Here is a 24,134-nt window from a genome sequence, read left to right as displayed (position 1 = left end):
AGCATCTGATAGCGATCAAGATATAATATTCATGTTTTAGCCTAATGTTACTCATAATTGTTCAAAATTTAGATTATTTAATTTTTGTTTTGCGATTTCTATCATTTATTGTTCGCTCCTGTGGTATTTAGTCTGCCCTTTTCCTGAAGAAAAAAAAATCTGATCTATGATGTAACTGTTAATGAATAAAACTATTTTTTTTTTATATTACCCGAAGTTTATTGGTGGTGTTCTCTTATTCAAATTATAAATTATATAACTAAACATATTAATAATGAATTAGATGAAGCTGTGCCCTTGAATTTGTCATCGCATCATGCAGTGTGGTAAATTATTATTGCTCATTATTGTCTATATAGGTTTTTAGTCATTTAAATAGCATAGGTTAATATATTATCTAATATGATTAGTCTATATTATTAGTATTAATATATTAATGACATTGCAGTGTAATATTACACCACCCAAATATGTATTTACTTCCTTCTAATTCTCTTTGTCAGTGCTTGTATTGACCGTTATGAAACGTGATTAGTGGCCTGCATAAAAAAAGCCTTGAACATAACAGGACAAAAATATAGTTGATGACTAGACATAATAATTTCATGACTCTAGACACTTCTTTGTGAAGACAGTGGCATACAGTTAAATAATATGTTCTTTAGCCATATAAAACAGTTGTAATGTGTGTGGGTAAAATTGACCCGCTGGTTTTAGGTATACAGCGACCCCTGGCGGTTCTAGTGTTAAATAAGTAAACATACTTACAGGCTGTGAGTCAGAAGCTGTCAGACTGTCCTTGCAAAGTTGGAATTGCCCCAATTTATAGAAACAGCCTTTGAGCACAGCTGGCAGGCTACTCCCAGGTTCAGGAAATAGTCCTCCATAAGTGTTGTCTCTTTGTAAATCATTATATTACTATACTAAAAGTAACAGCACAGACACAAAGAGCACATTAATTTAAAATGCTCCTTCAGTAACACTGCATGCACATAATTCACACATTGTGTACACTTTTGTGAACATTTCTATCCATATTCTGTATCATGCCCTCCTATTAATAAGAATATATCTGCATAGAAACAAAGAATATAAACTCTCCCATATAATGATTGATGGTAATCATCTCCAACTCCATTCGTAGCAATGATTTCAATTATTAACATATTATAATTCCATACGTGCAGAAACTGATCGTAAAATCTCCATTAAACAGAAAGAGTACCACAAAACAACATTTTAATGTTTTCTGTGTTACAAATCATATTATGTCTAGATTTAAAACGTCCAAAGTGGCTCATTATGCAGTTTTTAGCAGTATCTGTTATTCATTTTAACCACACATAACTATAACACATTTGATCCCCCAAAGATAAACGTCAGGTCAGAGAAATAAGTTTATAAATCAAATCGCAGCAGCAACACTTGATATCGGTTCACATTCACTCAGTAACAGCAACATTAATGGCTTTAATGGCGAGTTGCAAGCCAGCTTTCAGGCGCATATCGCTTCCTCCTGTGCTGGAGTGTGAAATGATTTCAGTCAAAACATCTATATTCTGTTCTTAACATTACTATTTTTAATTGCATTTTAAAACAGCTTTTGTCATTTTACCTGACCCTTGATTTGTATTTAATAAATAAAGTAAAAAATAAATTTAAAATTTCTGATTGTATATTCTTTGCATGCCATGTTATCGGGAAACGCAGCCCATCTCTGAACTATCATGAATGACCACCAGAGGGCAGCAGAGGATTAATACAACTTTTTTCATATCAACATTGTTAAAATATGACATTTCTAATACAATGATAATATTAATAATAAAATATTTCATTACAATAAAAACATGCACCATCAGTTTTATAGGTGCTCAACAGAAAACGATATACTAAGTTGGCCTCTAGATGGCGGCAAATGAAAAGTGATTATTCTAATATAACCTCATCCCAAACTGCAGCATACCACTATTGACAAAATGGCTCATTTTTTTGTGTGGGGAAAATAACTGTGGGTATGTGTGTCGGTACTAAAATGACAAGATTTAAAATCAATAAAGAAGGAAATGAAGAGAAAGCATTTCCTGATGTTTTTTTTCACAATCTTGGTGTTTATTGTAAGTATTGCATTTTAACTCACAGCTAGAATCAGAGTGCATGTTTACAAAGAATGGCCACAAGTTCATCAGGACCTCTGTTCCTTCCGGGTGGAAAAGCTTCACCTCTAACAGACCCCCCCCCAGAGTCTCTTGACAAAACACAGATGCCGTTTCAGGATCCGTTTAGCATTTTTATTTTCCTCCGGAGCGGTCAGAAACATGGGAGAACTGATCCCAGACCAGCACCACTTCTCTGGGAAGTGTCGTTGAAATCGGGCCTGGATCGGTACACGGTGGCCTCAGCAAGGACATGGTCCATTCTCTTCCAAAAATAAAATAAAATAAAACGGGCCCTGGCTTTAAATAGTGCAGGTTCATAAACCAATAAAACAATATATGAATGAAAAGTGAAAGACAAAAGCAACATGTCCTCTTGTGAGGACGACAACAGAGGTTCTCGTCTGTGGTTTGGCCAGGTGTTGATAAAGCACCAACGAACGTGAAAACGCCTCCGTGGCGTTCACCTCAGTTCTAAACAATGAATTTACACCCGACTAAATCAGTCAATACTAAAACTCTCTTTAACAGGGGTGAGTACGACTACTCCACACATATGGGCCGTTCAGTAGCCAAAATCATTTGGTTGATGCTGGACCGGGACACCTAGCAGATGTCCGTACTGCTCGACTGCAGGCAGAACGTTTACAAATTAGACTTGGCTTTAAAACGCACTAAAAAGCAGCTCTGCATTTGGGGGAGGACATATAAAATAAGTCACAGACGGAGTGAGTTTACGGTTTAGAAGAGAATTAGGAAACTAAAAGAGAGGGGAATGCCATCAAAGATTTTTGACGAATGAAATAAGTTAACCCTTTCCTCCAATTTCGGATCAAGGGAAGAAAATAAATACGACTTAATCAAGTCTGAATGCTTCGTCTCACACAAAATAAAGAAATGAATGAGTTTAACATACAGTACAGCGGTAGCGCTTCGTGCCGATTTTGTCGCGCATGGGCCGCTCACTCCACCTCCACAGCACACTAGTAGTGGAATGCCTTTCAGCTTTAAAACAAATCAAATCTGAACATTAATTCAAATAAATAGAGCACCACTCAAGAGTTAGCATGCCTTAAACGGAGGTCCACGCTTTGGCGTCCCACCGACCACTGCCTGCGGTCACTCGTTCTTGTGTGTCCGATTTTAAGTACTTTTTAAGTGTGTTGGTTGTTTAGTTTTAAAGAAAGTCGTAAAATTCCTTGGGCAGCCACAGAACTGAAACTACTTGCGTTTCATCCAGCATAATGAACAAATAACACTGTCCATGCCACCGCAAAAGACTCTCAAGAGGAAGATAGTCAATCTTTGCAAAAATATAATTTAAAATGCACAAAACACAAGACATACAGCAACAGAGGCAATTTCTACCCATGGGTAACTACCTTTTTTTTATTTTAACTTTAATTTATTAAACTATCGTATTTATGTACAAAAACGAGCAAGTTGGCGTTGCTCTTTTGGACGGACACAAGCGTTGTGTCTCAGGAGTAGGAGTGCTTATGTGTTTATCTGACTACAAGAGTTTATTGCTTATTTCTGCCAGGAGAGACATCTAGTTAAACACGGGGGTGGATATTTCTCTGATGTGGCGCCAGTTGTACGGAGGGATCTACGCGGTCGAGTGCAAGATCGCTGGGTTTTAGCTGCTGCGTGGAAAGTAGCTCCACGGTTTAATGCACCAAAAGTTCCCACAGCCATGGGATCGTAGTTTTTCCGTCGTCTTTGATGAACGCAGTAGATCTTTCTGCTTTCTTGGTTTTGTCACGTAGCACCAATGACAGTCTTCGTCACCGTTGAGCAGCGACGTTAGAACCATTAGACCGGATGAGAAGGAAATCAACAGGTTTGGGGTTTCTTGTGTTGATATGGAGTTGAATGTTTCACTAGTGACCAGTTCACGACCCATTCATGTAGAGAATTAACAATCAGGGGTTTGAATTAAAAATTAAACATCTATTTTTATACATCTTGGCTTTCCTTTCGGAAAAAGGGGATTTAGATAATGACAATTATCAGAAAAGTCTCTTATTCAGGAATATAACCATCTAATAACCCAATTAAAAATCACAATCACAGATTGTTTCCATCTCATTCATATTCTCTCAGATACATTCACAAACTTAAAACAACACATCAGGCATTCTATAGGGCGGGCGGTGTTCTGGTCACCTGACTTAAATGAGAGTCTCTGATTGGTCAAGGAGGATAGGTGGCTAGGAGGCAGGACTCACTTCGAGGGCTGGGATAGTGTGTGTGTGTGTGTGTGTGTGAGTGTGTGTGTGTAAAGGGGAGCTCGTTTTATGAGCTGAAGGCCAGTTTGATGCTGCAGGAAGAGTAGCCCTCATCGCTGGCAGTGCTTGGTAGACTGCTGTGGTCATCCAGATCGCTGGTGCTGGCTGTGCTGATGCTGTCCAGCTCTCCATGAGAGAACTCTGTGCTCTCCACATCCACCTCCATCTCTTCTGTGTTCACAGAGAGAAAGTGAAACCAAGTCAGACAACATTTTCATAGCAGGTGTGTCACATGAAGTGGTGAAAGATATCTAGCTAGAGAAAGACAGAACAATAGATGATAGAATGATAGGCTGACAATGACAGACAAATGGATAAAGAAAACAACAGAAAATGAGAGAGTGAGAGAGAGAGAGAGAGAGAGAGAGAGAGAGAGAGATAGAGAGATAGAGAGATAGATAGAGACACACAGATAGACAGACAAAGATGGATAGATAGATAGACAGACACAGATAGGTAGATAAAAAAAAGACGGAAAGAGACAGACAGACAGACAGGTAGATAGATAGAACAACACAATGCTAAAACAATAGATAGAATGATTGATAGTTAAAAATTATTTTATTCATTATAAAGTTTACGTTATATAATAGATTAACACATGAAGCTCCAACCTTGGTCTGAGTCGGAGCGGTCGGATCTCTCGGAGGAGAGGGTGGAGCCTACACTGTCAGTGCGTATCCTCTCGCCCTCCAGCACGCCCCCGCCGCCCCGCAGCAGGTCCAGACGCCTCCGGAGGTGGCGCTGCTCTCGCTCCAAACTCTCCAACTGATGCTGAGACTTACGCTCCGCTTCCTCCAGTTTCTGTGGAAACACAAAGAACGGTGACTCACAGATAATTACAGAAAATCACTAACGACACGCACAAAAGAATTCACAGTGTAATCAGTGCTTATTACAGCTAATGCATAAGTAAAGACGCGTTCAGCGCTACAAGACCTTTATATTACTTTGTTCCTTTTCATAAACGCAGCATTGGGAAATGTTACAAGCCAGATTCAAACCTGCATTGATTTGCAACAGCACTAACCAAAATGTTAAACAACTTCCTTAACATCATGATATGTGAAATAGCAGAATGGGTGATTTAAAGAGGTTTTGTCAAGCTCATGTGACTAATGGATTTGTTTACTACAGTTCCGATTCCAGTTCGGATCAATAATCCCTCCACATATGAACTTTGTGACCTTATAACACATTACGCTAGAATAATGCAGCATGACCTCTAGCTACAACCACTAACACACGCACACACACACGTGTAACTGGTCGGGACAGAATAACCTGTTATTAGGGCAAAACCATTAGGACATCAGAATGAAAGCCAAACTGAAAATACAGGGCTATTATCAGATACATATTTTCAACAATACACAGTATCTGTCTGTAATGCTTGACATATGTTTTACAAAAAAAGTGCTTAAGGCATAGAAACTGATTTGTCACATTAAGGGACGTGGCTCTGCTTACAGGTACCTGTGGATTTTTTGTAAGGTGTTGTGGCTGTTTAAATGTGCGGATGTGAATGTTTTGTGTAAGATAAAAAAATAAGTTTAAGTTGATGTTACTAAAATAAAAACAAAACAAGTTAAACTAAAATGAAAACTAAAAATTAGAACTCATATTTCTAATATGAGCACCATGGCTCAATGTACCAGAGCATGTGCGCAAACCACTAGGCCACAGCTCCAACATCACTAGCTCAATTTAGGAGCTCCTCTGAAGTGTATTTACCTTTATGTGTGATTTGGCCTTGTTGAGCAGTCCCAAAGTGGTGTGGCGACTGCAGTCTGGTCCCAGCGGGATGAGAGTCTTCAATCGCTCCAGACACAAACGAAGGTGGGCTCGCCTGAAATATGACAAACAGAAACGTCAGCCTCATACACACAAGCACACACATACACGCCCTGAAAAAAATGCAATGAACTCACTGTACATGTGTGATCTGGCCAACTGCTTACGAGACAACACCTCATTCTCTGGCTTAAACACAAGGCACGCATGCACACCCACACATGACTACTTATTCTAGCATTCTAGGAACTCAAAAGTTGAGGTTGAGATTGTTTCCTTTCTGATGCAAAAGTGACCCGTGTGTCAAACAGAGTTATTAGTGTTAACTACAACTAAAAATAAGCATTTTAATACAAAAATAAATAAAACCTTAAACTACACACACATAAAAAAAAACACTAATAACAAAAACCATAGTAGTATATCAATGATACATAACACTGATGTCCAGCACCCCTTTAAAACACAAGCAGACTCTCCGTCTACGTTTTACGAGCGCACTTGAGCAGGAGCGTGCTTGTGTACAGGAGATTGTTATCAGCACGTGAGTCTCTAATTGTGTTATTGAGGCTGTTCAACTCTAATTCCGTTTGCATTCCACCTTATCGGCAATGAAGATGGCTGCTCTCTTTCTTTTTCACACATGCATGTACACACACGCACGCAGTCAGTCTGGCCTGTGACAATGGCGGTAGATTTATCACAAGCCTTATCACTGTCTGAGCACCACCAAGAGGGCACTGTTATCAGGACACCCGTCGCAGATGCTCCAGTGTCTGCCTCGGTGTGTGGACATTGATTGATCAACCTGGTGCATTAATAGCTGTAGGGAGCAGACTGGTATTTTAGACTTACTTGTAGCTCATATAAATGACTGCACCAGGCCTCTAACTCATCTACACCCATTCTGCCCTACAACCCCTTCACCATGGCAACCAGATGTAACCCAAATATGTTTAAAGTACTTCTCACGCTATCTACATATCATCTGTCTCCAGACATGACACTCAAACAGTACTTGTCGGGAAGGCCGTATATATCTGTGCGTGTGGCGTGATAAATGACTTTGTTTCAGTCGGCAGACAGAGACTCACAGGCTAAGTGAAAAATAACATCTTCAAAAGACCTAATTGTTACGTCATGCATTAAACACCTGTTTCTGTGGTACCTAAAAAGACCAGTTGCATAATGCGAGAAATCAAAACAGAAACCGATGCAAAAACACACACAAAAGCTAGACGTAATATGGTCTAGGTAAAGTTAGGTGTGTTTCAGTTACTATGAATAACTTGCAGAGCGAATAACAATGCATGCGCAGTAAAGTTATGTAACAGATTAACTTTATCACGTTACCTTTGTTGCAAAATCAAAATTAGCAGTTTGATTCCTACATAGGCAGCTGCCTTCTAAGGCGGAATGCTACACTCTTAGAAATAAAGGTTCTTTATTGGCATCAATGAAGACCTTTCTACTGTACAAAAGTGGAAAAATGTTCTTTAGATTTTTCAAGTGTTCTTCACATTAAGAAAAAAAATGGTTCTTTTAGGAATTATTCACTGAAAAGTGAAAAGGGAAACCGAAAACAGTTGTTCTATGACATCACTCCTAAACAACCCTTTTGCAACCTTTATTTATTTGTTTTGCCTATGACAGGACAGACCAGAACTGACAGGAAGCGAAGTGGGAGAGAGATGGGGGGTGGGATCGTGATAGTCCTAGAGTCAGGATTCGAACTTGGGACGACCGTTGCGCAACTGCGCTGTATGTCTGTGTGTTACCCACAACAAGACTATTGGCGCCAACACAACCTTTATTTTTTAATAATGAACAGTCTTTGAACCTCATAAACGGCTGATCTGAAAAATTATACAAGTACAGATAAATAAAAACAGCCCTCTGCAAGGGAAACTCCGCTTACAATTAACTCCAATGGAGTCCAATGACATTAGCATGCTGTTAAGCTAACAATGCAATACTGCACACAGAAACATAAAATTTCAATTTTTATTGATACTTTTTTGTTGCACTGTATTCTGGGATTGCCTTTTCCACAAGGCAAATGTGACAAACTATATTGCCTTAAAATACTGCCTCTGTAAGCAGTTCATTTGGTTTTGGAACAGAGTAAACGAACGACCCTTGATAATCGTGGGTGTGCAGAATCTGTGCTTCAAAGCTGCAAGCAGAGTCTATTCTTCTGGTCAAGATCTGCCGCTGGTAGAAGATGCCAAGTTTTATACTCCTCTGCATTAGTCATACGGAGAACTCTACAACTTGGTTTAATAATAACTCAAATCAAACGTGCCTCTTACAATGGAACGTGTTCAGTCCTGCTCTCTCTTACACCCCGAGCAAAACATCTTCACATTTCTTTATAAATTACTCAGAAAAATAAACACACACGCTCATTGTCAGGGCTGTCAAGATCGTGAAATGTTGGATTACATTTAATTGTCAAACAAGCAAATGCAATATATAATGTGCATTCATATGCACTTGCATTGTAATATTTTTAAACATATATCTTTAGATAGATGGATAGATCCGTCCTTTCTGTCCTCTAGTGTGGTGGGGGTTTTATTAGGGGTTGAAAAAATGCTTGCTCCAGATTCTGCTTTGTTTATTGGTAAATAATGAATGGAGTTGGCATAATGCTATGGGCCTGGCATGGTAATAAGTAATGTTAAGGTCAAGAGGGGGTTGACTATTCAAACACACTCTTAAATCTGCATTAAGAACAAAATATTCAACACATTTTCCCCACACAAGAGCATAGAAAAAAGTATGCAGATTACATACTGGCCTGGCTATTTGCCAACTATCCATATATACACACACATGTATAATCATAGCTTGCTTCAACAGCAGGAAATCTCACATTTTCCCACGCAGCACCTCTGTCTATGCAGCAAACAAAAATCTGCACAGCTCTCCACGGATAGAAACATAAAATTTTGATTTATATTGTTCCTGAATCTTATCATTTTTCTTTAAGTGAGAACACAAACCGCACCCTCTCTCGCAACTAACCAGCTATTTATAGCATCACGTGCATGTAATATACATGAAACCCAGAGCCATGATGATTGCACACTAAAAACGTCATGTTTTTTTTTCTACGGATTCTCCCGTAGTATATTTTTCTCCATTGCCTCACATGATGCTTCTGAAGCATCGTGTCACATGATTGGGTTATTGCACACCACTGCACAGATTACAAAGCGAGAACAGGCTCTGGGTTCTCAAGCCCTAGTTCGGATCTGATCAATACAGCAGGACTGACAGCTTGATCTGGGTTACCATCCTTGTTTTATTTAAAGGTTTGGCCACGTGCTATATGATGTCACAATGGGTGAGCATGCAGACGTATCCCCATCATATCAGTAACAGACCCGAGCTCTCGAACAGCTCTCAGATTAAACGCGAGAGGTATCCTCCCCCACCACATAAACAGACACAGATGGGAGGCCATTATTGGTGCTAGTCCTCCGTTCTCATGTAATCTGTCCAAAAACTGGACGAAAAGCAACGCGAGCATGACATTAGAGAAACGTACCAACCTACAAGCAACATACACTCATGCTGAGAATAAAAGCAACCTTCAAATGTGGGCAGAGAACGAGGGAGTGCAGGGATGGTTGCAGATGTAAAGTTAGAAGGTGGGGGTAGTCAGGATAGAGAGAATGAAAGGGAGATGAATAAAGAGATAGGAGGAAGAGACAGATACCAGTGGAAAGAGAGTAGAGACAGACACTGCGACGGCACTATATGTAAACATGCTTGGAAACAAAGAAGCCTTTGAGCTATGCATGGGGTGAACCAATGACAGCTTACTGTACAACACACAAAGGGGGTGGATGTGCAAAAATACATTTTCAAAATCAAATAGTGTTTAGTCCGTCGACTAAGCTATATGCAGGCAAACCAGTCTCATTCAGTCAGAGCATGAAGTAATGTAATAGGCTGCAAGGGTTTAAAGAAGTTGGACTCTTTATAATTTCATCCATGTCTCGAATGCAATTCTCATGGTGGGATGCTCAAAAAATTGTGTGAGATGTTATACAACAAGCAGCACTAAAATATCAGAAACTACAAACAAACAACTGAAAACATGTGGATGAACTAGTCTCACTTCCATTCGTCTAGACAGTTGTTGTGCAACTAGTCGAACATTGAGACCAATCCCTAGTAGGGGGAGACAGAACGAGACCTACATCGGGCCGAGGATATACCTTTGCTGCACCCCTGGTTAAACATACGTACAATAACACGCACTACAGGGAGAGCGATGGCTACAATCTACAGGGAAATAAAGGAGCACATACAAACTCAGATAGTAACAGCTGTGGTGGAGCAAGGCCTGCTCTGGCCCATCAGTAACACATGGATTAGTTCACACGTGCTGAGCAGTAATCTGCTCTGTACAGCACAGACCAGCAGACCCCACTCACATGCCCACAGAGTTTGTGTGTGTGTGGTCATGTGATTGCTGCCCCCATCCCTAAAGCTCCTGCAGATGGCTGCGTGCATGGAAAACACAAATTCTCTATTGTACGGTTCTCCATTACGTGGGTTTCAATTGGCCAGAAGGTTGTGGATACTTTGGATAATCTAATAAACGTGAGGTGAACCCAAAAACAAACAGAACGAAATCAGAAAATAGAAACATCACCAGATGTTTGGATCACACCACTCTCTCACAGAAAATCCACTCAATCCATTTTACTTCCCCGGAAGGACGCTTAATCCGAACACAAATTACACACACAGCGGTGGTGGAAGGGCAAACAGCCATAGGTCTCTTCTGTAATCAGATCAAAGGCCATGACACAAAAAGCAAAGGACCATGGGTGCAGATCAATGTGGTTGGTTATGATTGGACGACTTTCAGGAGGTCCACTGATTGGATGGCTGGATAGTATAGCTTTGTCCCCCCACCATGATGATTCCCTAGGCCAAGCATAACTCAATATATGACACTCTGTTGTAGGCCTCAGGGCTATAACTACCACAAACATTGAGGATGGCATGTCACCTCAATATTTCGATCAGTAGTTGCCCAATAATTTTTTTTTTTTTCAATGACCAATTGTTAAGCAATTAGATTTGGTCCTTGCACCAATTTGGAATGTTTGGTTACATCCTTGTCAGGCCTGCAAACTGTCATACACAATGTAGAAACAAAACCATACAAATTTCATTAACTGGTTTTAAGGGTGTTGCTGGTGACATTCAACTGACTGTGCCATTCAGGAATGTTACTTGGTTCCTAGATTTCAACCTGTAATTCAAAAAATTTGGTTGTACTAGTAAGGAGATGTCTAAAAATGTTGGGTGTGAATGTATAGAAAGGTTTATGGTGGCATCAAAGATGTGGGTCTGTTTGTGTGTTGTTTCTGAAACCTTACCCACTAGTAACTATGATGCTGCATTTGAAGCGAGATGTGCAATGAAACATGGTGTTCTTTTACAGAACATAGTAAATGTGAGGCAATGCAGAGCACTAGTGGCCACTGAATCTCAGGTGTCCTCTGCTATACTCTTCAGACATAACCCAAAGTGTGTCCTTCCTGACTCACCCAAAACACCCAGAGCTTTGTCAACCTTCCATAGCATGAGTGTGCATCTACGCATGCACTGTGAACATGCCCTGGCACGTGTGCGAGTCTGTATTGCTTGCTTGACCAAAGATCACACTTCCTAAGCTGCTTTTGCTGGCCAAGAAAAGCTTACAAGGCATCAGGTCAGAGAGAACAGTCAGTTCTCGACTTCCCTTCCAGGGGGTTCCGGAATTCCCAGGGGAAGAAGAATGTTCTGACTCCAGCTTCCTGTGTACTGGTGTGGATAACATGGAGGACAACATATAAGGTCATCGGCAGCAAGTTCTTGAGGAGCACACTTTGGCAATGGATGACGATGTATCTTCGAAACACACTTTATTCCTAATGATTCTCTTTGTGGGCGGAAGTGTGTTGTAGTCAATCAGCCCAAGCGCCTCTACGTTCTGAAAAGATCTTTTCTTAGGGCTGCTGGTCTATTTTCAGTAAGCCAGCTTGGCAGCTTTATTCCCGAGCCTTTGCATTCTGACTGTCAAACACACCACGGCCCACACATCCACGACAGCGTGCTTAACGCACAACCAAACACCCTCGCTTTCATATACCCAATAATTAACAACCACACACCCATAATTGGCAATGAAATCAGTGATTTCAGTTCAATTCGACATCTTCCTTAGTTGACATCCGAACTGTGCAACCAAACCCAAGTTTAGGAAGTTGAGGCTCACCACATATGTTCAAAGGCATCATAAGATCAAACGACGGCTTGCTTGCATGAACACACGCGTGTTTATCTGTATACGTGTGGTGGCTTGCAAGAGGCCGGAATGTGGTCACAAGCCTTTCATTTCCTTCCTCTTCCTTTCTCACATGCAAAAACACTGAGCTATCTTACATCTTCATTAGACAGAAACTGCATGTGAAGCCTGACACAAAATGGTCACCGCTTGCCACCTGGGACTGCAGTAAGGCATTAGCAAGCAGGAAACAGTCCCCTTGCGCTTCTAGTTGGGCCACTCAAAGCATTTGACCATTTCGGAGTATTTTGATATATCATGAAAGAAGATTGGAAGGGATGTATTAACACTTTGTGCTGCTGGAAAGTTAGGTACAAAAATGAAAATGATAGCTTTGAGAACTCTTCAAGTCACGCAAAGTCAGGGGTTATATGGTTTGGTGTTGGGTGTGGCTGCTGACTGTACCTTCGTCATAATGTGTTGTGTCATATTTGTTTGTGCTGACACTAAAGGCTGTCCGACAAGCCCTGTCCTCTTTATCTCTACCAAACCCATACAACTCTACGCTGGCGCACTGGCAACCCTTCACATGTGTAGACATTGTCTGAGAAACCCAGCCGGTCTGGGAGGAGATGAGTCTATATGATGCATTTGAAGCTACTCAAGTAAAACTGTGTGCTTTGGTCCACCAATGATTCTGCATCAAATTCTTTGTCCAAGCTTCCGATATCACGCATGTCCCATCTAAAATGACTGGCAAGCAAATAGACGCGACACTCCATGACTAAGCTGTGCTTAAGAAAAGTTAATAGAGCTCCAGGTCTTCATATAGAGGGTCACAAAGGAGTTCCTGTTAGTCTAGACGCAAGTTATTTTTGGTCTTTGAAGTGGAGCCTCCCGTATTCGCGTGCACAGAGCCTAAACAGCAGGCCCCGCACTGTCGGTGTCTAATGCCTATCAGATAAGCAATCATGAGACCAGAATATACAGTCCATCATCTTAAACACTCATGCATTGCTCTCACTCCACACATGGGTGGTGATTTCAAAGAAAAACACCACCTATTTGTTTGGGACATTTCGAAGAAATAACACTTGCATTCTGCCAATAATGTACACCTACAGTAATAACCGGTTTCCTTCTGTGAACTTCCTATTATGCAAATGACATTGTGAAAGAACGGACATATGAGTGCGTCTCTGGTTTCTGTCATCTCCCTGGACTCTGGACAGTAATCTGAAACTGAGGCTGCAGTAGTTATGCAGGACCGAGGGGCGGGTGAGCCATGAGGAGAGGGAATGCACTTAGATTAGCAGAATTGGGTCAGCTCTTAATTTCACTTTTAGGTACCTCTTGCTGCAGGGACAAGCTGTAGGACAATTCTTCCATGTTTCAAACTTCCTGTTCGCCCCAAGTAATGCCGTTTTTATTTTTCATATTTAATGAATTTTGAAAAGTAGCTTCAATAATTGCATAACTCGTCTTATTATTAAGGATCTTTACAATGTTGTTTACTGCAAGTATTTTCTGCAATGACAAATATACACCATTCCCTCACTTACCGACACTTGCATGCCAGGGCTCTACAAAAAAGCAAAACTGGACATATAGCAACCAAACCACAAAGACTAACTTCCAAATTTGATTGTGAGTAAACGACTGCAATACATCACTGTTTTCAACTACAACATAAAGCACTGGTCTCATATTAGGGCCCAAATATCATCTCCTTGCTGACTCCCCCCTATGTTTTCCCCTAAAATTTTAGTACCTATTTGTAATCATGACAATTAGCGCACGTTCAAGGTGTGGTGCTCATGAGGTTGAGGCAAGTTTAAGCGATAGCCTATTTGCTTGTGATATTGCTTATAATTGCCAGTGTTCACAGTATTACAAAAAACAACAACAAAAAACACTTAATCGTACTTACCGATTTTTCTCCAGCTCATTGTGTGTGGACCTATAAAACAAAACAGAAGCAATGAATGAGCAAACATTAACTTGCTTGTGAGTCTATGAGGAATTAAGAGCAAGGTTTTTATCATAACCCCTACCATAAGCATAAGCTCAATTCTTGAGCACTTATCTCCAGAATTAAACGTCAGCTCTCATCATGAGATCAGAGAGCATGTATGCGGGAAAAAGCCCGGCCGCTCATAGAGAACAAGAGTAAGTGCCATTAAAGGTTCCAATGGAATCACTAATTAATCTTTATTGGGGGGTTGAACCAGCCACAACCAATCCAGTGGCTCCAGAGGGAATTATAAAGGCTCCTCTAAATGATCCACATGTCACTGCAACTCTTTGTTTGCAGCGTAAAGACAGAGAAATTAAGTGTGCAGAGCAGAGAAAGCGAGCACAATGACCAGCCTATATGCGAGCACATGAGAGAGCTCTCCTCTTCGTACAATGAGTGAGTGCCAGTGGACACTCTCTCTCTCTCTCTCTGAGAGCACAAGTCAGTGTTATGTTAATAATGTAAAGTGAATCAGCCGTCCCCCTAAGAGGCTCTTTGTGTGGCAACATGCTGAAAGCTTTTCCAAAGCTCTAAATGCCCGGCCGAACCGGTGCACGGCAATGCCGTTGCAGGGGCAGCAAGACGTGGCTGCAGCGAGGGCCTATTTCTCTGTGGGTCATGTGACCGCTTCCCTTTATTGGCAACTATTAATACCAAGATCGTGTTTTCAGGCATCCTGTAGCTGACCTTATGGTATTGCTGCTTTTGCACGGGAGGATGCTTGCAGCAAGCTCAAGGGGGAGGAGAAATAGAGCGAGGGAGGAAACGATAGATAGAAAAAAAACCCCAGTATGGCTGTTTTCACAGCTCTTATTTGTGTGTGATAGGATGTGTATTGTCAAGAGACATACACTCTAGGAAAAGACCGTTAAAATGGCACACAGTGTTGATTTTCACAGGTTTTTACGTGCTGTTTTGAAATACGTTTGCATTGTGTTGTATTTAGGGTTCAAGTGTCCGTGAAGTTTTATTGTCAGTCCGCTACATGTGGGGACATACAGTGGAACGAAATGTCGTGCCTCGCAGGACCACGGTGCTACATAAATACAGACATACAACAATGAAGTAAAAAAACACTATAAACCTATACACTACTAACCTTAACGGACAATGTCCTAGTTGGAAATTCCAATTTTCTATGTATGTTTTTTTTTTTAAGTTTAACACTGGCATATTCTGTATTTATTATTCGCAGCAAAAGTGCAACAATCATGTGTTTTAATTCTTAAAAATGTGGGTTGCCAAAGGCATACGAAAAAAAAAAAAAAGAGGATGCCACACAGTTTTTTAAACATGTGGAAAAATATTTTTTCCTCACAATCTTTCCACCATCTTTATTTCAACTGAAGCAGCCTGAATGACCTCTTCTTGGGAGACACACACAGTCATGCCAGATGATCCGATAGTGTTTCCTTTACACAAAGTGAGCACTGATGGAGGGTATGTACAGTAACACAGACCTGAGATCAGTCAAGATGGCTGGTACTTAGAAATGCAGTGAAACAAAACAGACGGAACTGACACAACACTAAACATACTCACACGCACATTGCATCTGAGGGAAGAGGAAAAAATAACCCATGTGAGCTGCTCACCTAAATATCATTTTGGTCAATGCAAAACCTGTAGCTAGATGGCATTTTTTGTCAACTCGAAACCTATCGATAAATGTTAATTTTGGTCAGCTCGAAACCCATAGACAGATGCCATTTTTGGTCAACTCAAAATCTGTATCTGGACAGCATTTTTAGGCAATATAAAACTTGGTAAATTGCCTATAGTGAAAGAAATTCTGGGCATCTCGAAACCTAGTGAACTACCTACACAGACACATTATAGGCATCACAAAAAAGTGACCAAACTAGATGGCATGTTAGATCTGAATAAACCTACCCTTACGAAAATTAACCATGGTTTTGTTTTAGTAAGCATGTAGTAAACCATGGCTTTTGATCACGTTTGTATAACCACAGTTTTACTACAAATACCATGGTTAAACTATGGTTTTTAATTTGTGGTTACCATTAACTATAATAACAATGTTTTTGGTTTTATTTGTAGTAAACCCATGGTTAAGTTTCGCACTGTCAACCCAGTTGGCGATTCTGGGCATCACAAAACCTAGTGAGCTGCCTACCTGGATGATATTTTTATCTCAAAAACTAGTCAAACTGTCCACCAACATAACATTTATTAGCATCACAGCCGTGCACCACTTTCGTGATTCAACAAAACGCCTGTTACTGTACTTTCGATTAGATTATTTTATCAAAACGACATTTAGCGCAAGTAAACCGCTGACAATTTTCCAAAGCATGTTTTAGAAGAAGAATAACGTGGAAAATTAATTTAATAAGACGCCTCAGGCTGTTTACATTGGCAGCCAGAAAACAACAGTTGCTGTAAATAAGAGCCGTGCGTTCAAGGGTCCGGGGCTAAATTAAAGTACTCCTCTCGTGAGAACCAACAGTGCAACCTAATTTGTTTTTCCCCACTGTTTATCGGACATTAACCGCATACGCGTCAAAATAAACCGAGGATTTCGACACTGCAGACTTCCGGTTCAAACAAACCGAAACCCAGAGGCGAAAACAGGACGTGAGTTTTCACACGGTCCCTAAGCGCAAGGCTGCAGCAGTCCCGTTTGACAACCAGCTGATCAGAGCCCAAAACAAATCAAGCAACATCATAATACACCTTCTTTTAGAAGCACAAATCACTATTTCATTACAAACGCATGCCTGATATTATTTGCTATATTAATAAAAAAATATTTTAAAGTTTATACTATTTTATTCAACACCAAAAACAAGCCATAAACTAAAAGGCGACTAGAAAATGAGGTATAAATGACAGCAGCAATGATTGAAGCCGGTATTATAAGCAGTGACTGGTCGTGACAGACGTCTCTCCAGAGGTGTGTGTTCCCCTCTCGTGGAGAGTCAGATCATGTGCTTACCTGTTGTGGTTGTTGCTGCACTTTTTATTTCGGAGTTTCCTTTGTCTCTGGTAGCTGGAGAGCGGAATAGACGGAAAGGTCGAGGCATATCCGTGTTCACTCTCTGAAAAAGACACCGCAGAAACGGGTCACATCTAACCAGACACGGGCCAGGTCCCTTTCAATACCTCAAAACACAGTCAAGTCACAGGTTGGCCTCTTTGGCAGGACAGTTGGCATGTTATAAATATCAATGTACCTCTTTCTCTCCTTTCTATATATTCGGCTGCTTCCAGTAACCTCTGGATATTCAGCTCAGCAGTCATCGCTTGAATAAATCTAGCTGCGTGTCGTTTATTTGTCTGATATGTGATCACGATGACAGCTGCCGCGTCGCATTGAATATCCTCCGACGATTCAACTGTTTTGTGTTTTTGTTTCTATTTGCTGAACCGTCGAGTCGAGGGATTTCCTTACACTGTTACAGGATATAAAACATCCGACGCCTGATTATCAAAGTAGTAAAAGTGCTTTAGGAAAACAGTCGAATACAAAGTGTATAAAATGAGTAGAAACAGGTACAAAAGAGCCCAGCCTGCGAAGTCCCTGGTGCTTGCGCTGTTTTCTCCTCCCCAGTTTGTTTACCTGCTGTTTTAACAGCTGAGAGGATAGAGACCTCCGCGCGGGGAATTATAGGAAATGTAGTCCTTCACGCAACCGGCCCTTTAACTCAGAACAGGGCAGGCTGATTTATTCTTATGCTATTAGTTGTTAACCTTGCTTGAATGGTTAAATTATGTTTAGTATTAGTTTATTAGCGATTATTTAATATAAAATACATTTATACACGAATTAGACAAAGCCTACCTTAAGGATATCTAGCCAGTGAGATAAAAACATACCTAGAAAAATATTAATAGTCATTTTATATTCATTAATATACAGCTTACTGTTGTATTCGTTATGTTTTTATTAATAATAACCGTGGAGATGCTGTAACTGAAAACCGGGTTTCCTACATGCATTTATTTTTATAAGCAGCCATGTAATCTTACATTTAATGATTAAAAAATTGCAATTTTCCCGTTTTGACACTGCGCACTACAACTCCCACAATCCCTCACTTCCAGCGCCGTTTAAGCCAGGCCCAGCAACATATGACATCACAGCACTGCTGCGCCGTGATTGGTCAGAAGCCCTAGCAAGCGTTCGCCAACGCAACACGCTCAGGCCAATCAGAGCAGCGCAACGTGCGCCATGTGGATGTCATGTGAACACACCCCCCTAGGAAACAGGAAGGCGAATTGGAGAACTCTTTTGAAGTAGAAATATGCAGTCTGCATATAAAATTTCAGATTTGATCCGATGTGTCTCGGGTTTGCTTTAAATCGCGACGAATAATAATGAAATAAATCGAATAAGAGCGATCGAAATCTATGGTTTCTAAAGTGCTTCATATTAATCTCTCTTTATAATAGTTGCATAATAGACGCAATCAGACTTAAACAAAACATAGGCGCCAAATATATTTTCCTATCTAATATAATGCTCAAACAAAAACAACTTCATGTGATCAAATGCCTTTATTTATACGATAAACGTTTAATCATCATACACACACTCTTATACTAGATGCGTAATGGAGCGTTAAAGGTGCAACAAGCACAGTAAGGGGTGACGTCAGCCTGTGTATGTGCCAGCAAATGTTGTTTTTTTATTTATTTATATACTTGTTTATGTTCCTCGAGAGAAAGAGATGGCAAACAGCCTGTGGCATGTCTCTCTGCCGAACAATGCCAGACTCTGAGCTGTCCCATATGACAGTGCATGCCAGCTTGGGACAGCCAGCCTGCGATTTGGGACATTAAGAGCGGTGCACCTGCTTTTGTGTCTCTGACACATGCAATAACATGTAAATATGTGGAATTTGGTGTTTTATGACTTTGTGCAGTTAAAAATAGCCTTGAAACTATGTGTATGAGTGTATTATAAAAATGCTAAAATATAAAAAGGTCTCCTTTTACATTTTGGAAACTTGATCCTTTAAAAGCATTGTGGCCGTGCATCGCATATCGGGGCACATTGCACATGTTCCTCGTCTACTTGGCTGATTGTTCGTTGAACTCGATCCTTTGTTGTCTGAGTCTACTGACAATGAAACAGTTTGTCTGCATTACGCAAATGAGTCGGAATCACTCATAAGTGCAGGATAATTTCACTTACTTCCATCCTTCCTCTCGGCGCCCTCAATATAACGCGCAGCCTCCAATAAAACCTGTACATTTTTCAGGAAAGTGTTTATCATGGAAGAGTCTCTGGAGTTGAAGACGTCATTGAAAGGACAAGTAGACATCTCAAAATCTTGCTGATCCAAAGATGTCTCTGACTCCAGAAACAAGTCTTCTTCCTTCACCTCTCCTCGTTGCCTCTCAGTCCTCAGCATTTTGTTCCTTGCAGTGATTATGGTCGGAATTGGAAGTGTGTGAGAGGTATTGTGCGGTGCTGCGCTCTCTGGATCTACTGAATAAATGAGGGGAATGTAATGGATGAGGAGATAAAACCACTCCGGGATTGCAGGGTCCTAGCGCCCTTCACACAGATCTCCAAACGTGCCCCCCAAACTATGACGTCATCAGGCCGGGCCCGTGCCCACATAAACACGATTTGTCATGTAATATAAAAATGAACACTGAGGGAAACATGCACAGCTATTAAAACCTAACCCACATAATCCAAATGTTGATCTACATACTTTCGAAGTACTCTCTTACATTGTAAAAGCAAGTCAAAAGTACGCTCACACCCTTATGAAAATTAACCATGGCTTTACTACAAATAAAACCATGGTTAGACTACTATAGTAACCACAACTTAAACATGGTTTTGCAAGACAATGGTAAACTGTGGTTATACAAATGGTAGTCCATACGCAAAAAAAAGGGGGGGCATTGCAATATACTTACTTTTGAATAAGTAATTAAAAGTTTGTTTTACATGTAATCCGTACTACATTTTTCATGTTTTCATTGTCAGGTCAGTTACGCCGACTCACTGCCATTTACAAATCCTCTTCCATGGCCTCATGGGATAGTAAAGCATCTATTGAATGCGTTCCTCAGAAGCTAGCCGGAGGTAGTAAGCAACTGAGAAACTTTTTGACTATTGTTTTATGAATACTGTGAATTTTGTCATAGTGCTGCTCTTTTCACGTAGGGTGAAGTCCGCTAAAATGGGCCACATTTTGGTAGATGACATCAAATAAGCTATGCATGAACTCTAATGATATTCTTATAAATTAGCATGGGTCTCTTAAATATATTTATGTTTTTTAAATGTGAAAAAAGTATAAAAGTTTTACAATTATGACAGTTATAGTATCAGCAGGTGCCTTCTTGAGCCACGGCACAACGTACAGGTAAAATGGGCCAGCTGTTCAGTTCAAATGGGCCGATATAAAAAGAGAGCAACACAGGTCATTTAGGCTGAAATCATTTTATTTTTAACAGTAAATTGACACTATTGTCTTTAGTGTGCCATAGCAACACCATAAATGTATTTCATTAAATAGAAAGTTGAACGAATATTTCATTAAACAATACAATTGAAAATGAACTGAGCATGTTGTATAGGTGTGTGTTTCTGTGCATTGGTGTCTTTTGTGTGCGTGTATGCTTGTATTGTTTTAAAGACTGTTAAGATTTTGTATGGATACATATCTACAGTAGGCATAAACCTATTTTCCCCCTCAATGGCTAAAAGTGTGTGTGTGTGTGCAGCCCATTTTTGCTGAAAATTGTGGCCCATTTTAGCCGAGTGATTCTGGCTAAACGAAACCTTGAAAGGTCCAAATCCTGACACATGCTCACAGCTCCAGTCGTGGCTGACAGCAGCGCTGAAACATCATTATCAAGAGTGGAATACGTTTCAAAGACTCCATTCGGTGCACAGGGAGGGCGGAGAGGCTGGAGTTCACTGTCCGTTCCCCGCGGTCTTTGACTTTTTTACCATGGCAGCTTTTTACCAGCGCCAGCACAAGGGGATGGCAGAGCTCAGCTCTCTCCAGCACTTCAAAGCCAGCGCACAGGGCTTCAGCCGTTTGATGTGAAGTTCACAGGAAACTTGAAAGTGGAGAGCACAAGAAACCCAGTGAGCTCTACGTCTAAAAAGAGAGAAACTGGTAATGTGGCCTTCAACCTCGATGTGTGCTACCTGACAATGATGCAAGGCATTGTGGGAGATGAGCGGAGCTGAAAAGACGTATAGTTGAGCTAGTACATCAGTGAGGTTATTGCATCCTTGATGTTGTCAGTAGAAGCAGCGAGTAGTGCTTAAGTCTGTGTAGGGGGGGGGGGGTAGTGTAGTTTTGGAAATATGACCAGTTTTGAATTTTTATTTCAGTTTTAACTATTCGTTATAATACATTCAACTAAATGAAATTGAGAAATAAGTGAAAACTTAAGTGTAAATACTTAATTTTATTTCAGTTAATGTTTATTTTATTTCAAGTAGCAAAAATGTTTTTTTAATGGTTTTAATTAGAATTTTAATCATAACCCAAAGATGTCACAGACCTCTAAATATGATGATCCAAAGGACACGCTTCCTAAAATACAAAGGAATTTATATAATGTATTAAAAATATAATATAATATATGATTAATTTCATGATTTTTGGGATTTAGAAGGCAGAATTAACCTTTTTTTAACAGTCAAATCCTGCATCTTTCTGACCTTATAATAATAAACAAATAAATAATAAATAACTCAGAATAATGTAATATAAATCAACAATACTCAAACATTAATAATGGATATAAATAATTATTAATAAATAAATAAGAGTATTTAACATTTAAAAAATGCAAGATTTTATTATTATTATTATTATTATTAAACAACTCAACAAAGCTGTATTTATTTGATTAAAAGTCAAATTAAAATAGTAATATTGTGAAATATTATTACAATATAAAATAACTGTTTTCTCTATTAATATATGCAAAATGTAATTCATTCCTTATTATACCTGTGTTGCAAAGCTGATTTTTTTTACTCAAGTCTTCAGTGTCACGTGATTCTTCATAAGTCATTCTAATATGCTGTGCTTAATATTTTTGAGGAAACCATGATATATTTCAAGATTTCTTTATAATTATTTCTTTAAACTTAATTTATGTAAATGTCTTTACTATCATTTGATAGATTTAGTGCATCCTTGTTGAATAAAAATATACATTACTAAAAAACCCCAAAACCTATGAACAGTAGTGTATTATTCCATTTTCCAAACCCGTTGTTCTCTGTAGGGTTGCAGCGATGCTGTGTTATGTAATATTTAAATAATATTTAAATCTCTTTCAAAGCAAACTGGATCTGAGATCTCCCAGCATGAGGACATTCCTTGTATTTGGACAAGACCAAAAAGGTTGCGACCTTTACTCAAGTCCCACTCAACCCCCTCACAGCTTTGTTTTAAATGTGTATGATGCTATTAATGGCATTTTACAACCCCCAGCTCTTCTATAGCTCTCTACAATCAGTCACGTTCAAAAAGCCCTTTGAGACCTTAATTAAAGAGGCGCCTTGAGTGGACCTGCGCTGTACTTAAAGCCAACATGACCAGCTTGCACTGCAGGCTATCTGGGGTCAGACTACCTCGTTAGGGCCGTCATACTCACGAGTGAGTCCGGGAGCCATGACAACAGGCACCAGCCAATGCTCCGCTCCCGGCCTCCAGACCGCGTCCACCTGCTTAAATATTTAACACGCTCATTCACGACTCCCACAACCAAATTAAAAATGCATCCTGGTCCCTGGTCTGCTTTTGAAAACAACAAGCCGTGACTGTGAGAGGAAGTCATGAAGCTCTGAAGCTCTGGGGCCCAACATTAGTGTTTAACATTCTCCAACAGCATGTTTGAAATTCTTCACCAAGGAATCCAGGAGCTCTCACTCTCCAAGCCATCGGGTCCTGGAGGAAAGAAGATATGTAATTGTGATAATAGAGTGCGGACGAAGAAGTAGCTAATATTGTCAAAATGGAACTGCTCTAATCGCAGTCTCCTCCCACGTGTGTTCATACTGACGGTGTCTCTCCACCTACATGCTAACTCTGTGACATTCAAAATAAATGCCAGCAATCTGTGGCACTCTAGGGAAAGCGTCACTTTAGGGGGTGAGCGTTTGATAATTAGCTTCGAGCCTCTGCTTCCATCAAAATCAGTGGTGTGAGACAAAAACAGTTTCAAAATGTGTCAATACAACTGTACATTTCAGTAGGGAAGTTTTGAATGTCTTGTTCCTTTACATTATTGAGCGGGTTACTTAGGGTTAGCAAGTAAGCTAATGCTAAAGTATTCAACTCTATGGCTGTAAAAATGCGATAAATCCTCCAGCTTTGAAATGATTGCTTGGAAGCAATGGTTATTTTTAAGTATAATTAAATTAGCTTAGCATATGATTTCAACTCAAGTTTTAAAATCTTGTCTTGTTCAATCTCGTATTACTTTAAAAATGCAACATCCCAGATCAAATCCTGGCATGTCCCTCTCTCTTTCTCACTTCCTGTCTCCTCTACACTTTCCTATCCTAATAAAGGCAACATGCTAAAATGTGCTGGCGGTATGGTAAAAAAACCGCT

At 40.1% G+C, this 24,134-nt stretch overlaps 1 protein-coding gene across 2 annotated transcripts; it reads right to left on the bottom strand.

Annotated features, from left to right (window-relative positions):
* Positions 1 to 1,565: 1,565 nt before the first annotated feature.
* LOC306875503 (max-interacting protein 1-like) lies at positions 1,566 to 20,017 on the bottom strand. 2 transcript variants are annotated; one of them, XM_079426128.1, is made up of 6 exons: positions 19,718 to 20,017; positions 17,516 to 17,618; positions 14,470 to 14,499; positions 6,182 to 6,296; positions 5,062 to 5,251; positions 1,566 to 4,618 (listed from the first exon to the last, which is right to left on the bottom strand). In XM_079426128.1, the coding sequence occupies exons 1-6, from the start codon at positions 19,935 to 19,937 to the stop codon at positions 4,455 to 4,457; spliced, it is 822 nt and encodes a 273-aa protein (XP_079282254.1). In that variant the 5' UTR covers positions 19,938 to 20,017; the 3' UTR covers positions 1,566 to 4,454. The 2 variants fall into 2 exon arrangements, with proteins under 2 accessions (XP_079282254.1, XP_079282255.1); XM_079426129.1 differs by lacking the exon at positions 19,718 to 20,017 and adding an exon at positions 17,754 to 18,149.
* Positions 20,018 to 24,134: the final 4,117 nt, after the last annotated feature.

This window comes from Barbus barbus (assembly GCF_936440315.1).
Source record: "Barbus barbus genome assembly, chromosome: 9".
Classification (NCBI taxonomy): Eukaryota; Metazoa; Chordata; class Actinopteri; order Cypriniformes; family Cyprinidae; genus Barbus; species Barbus barbus.
This window is presented reverse-complemented; position numbering and strand designations above follow the sequence as displayed.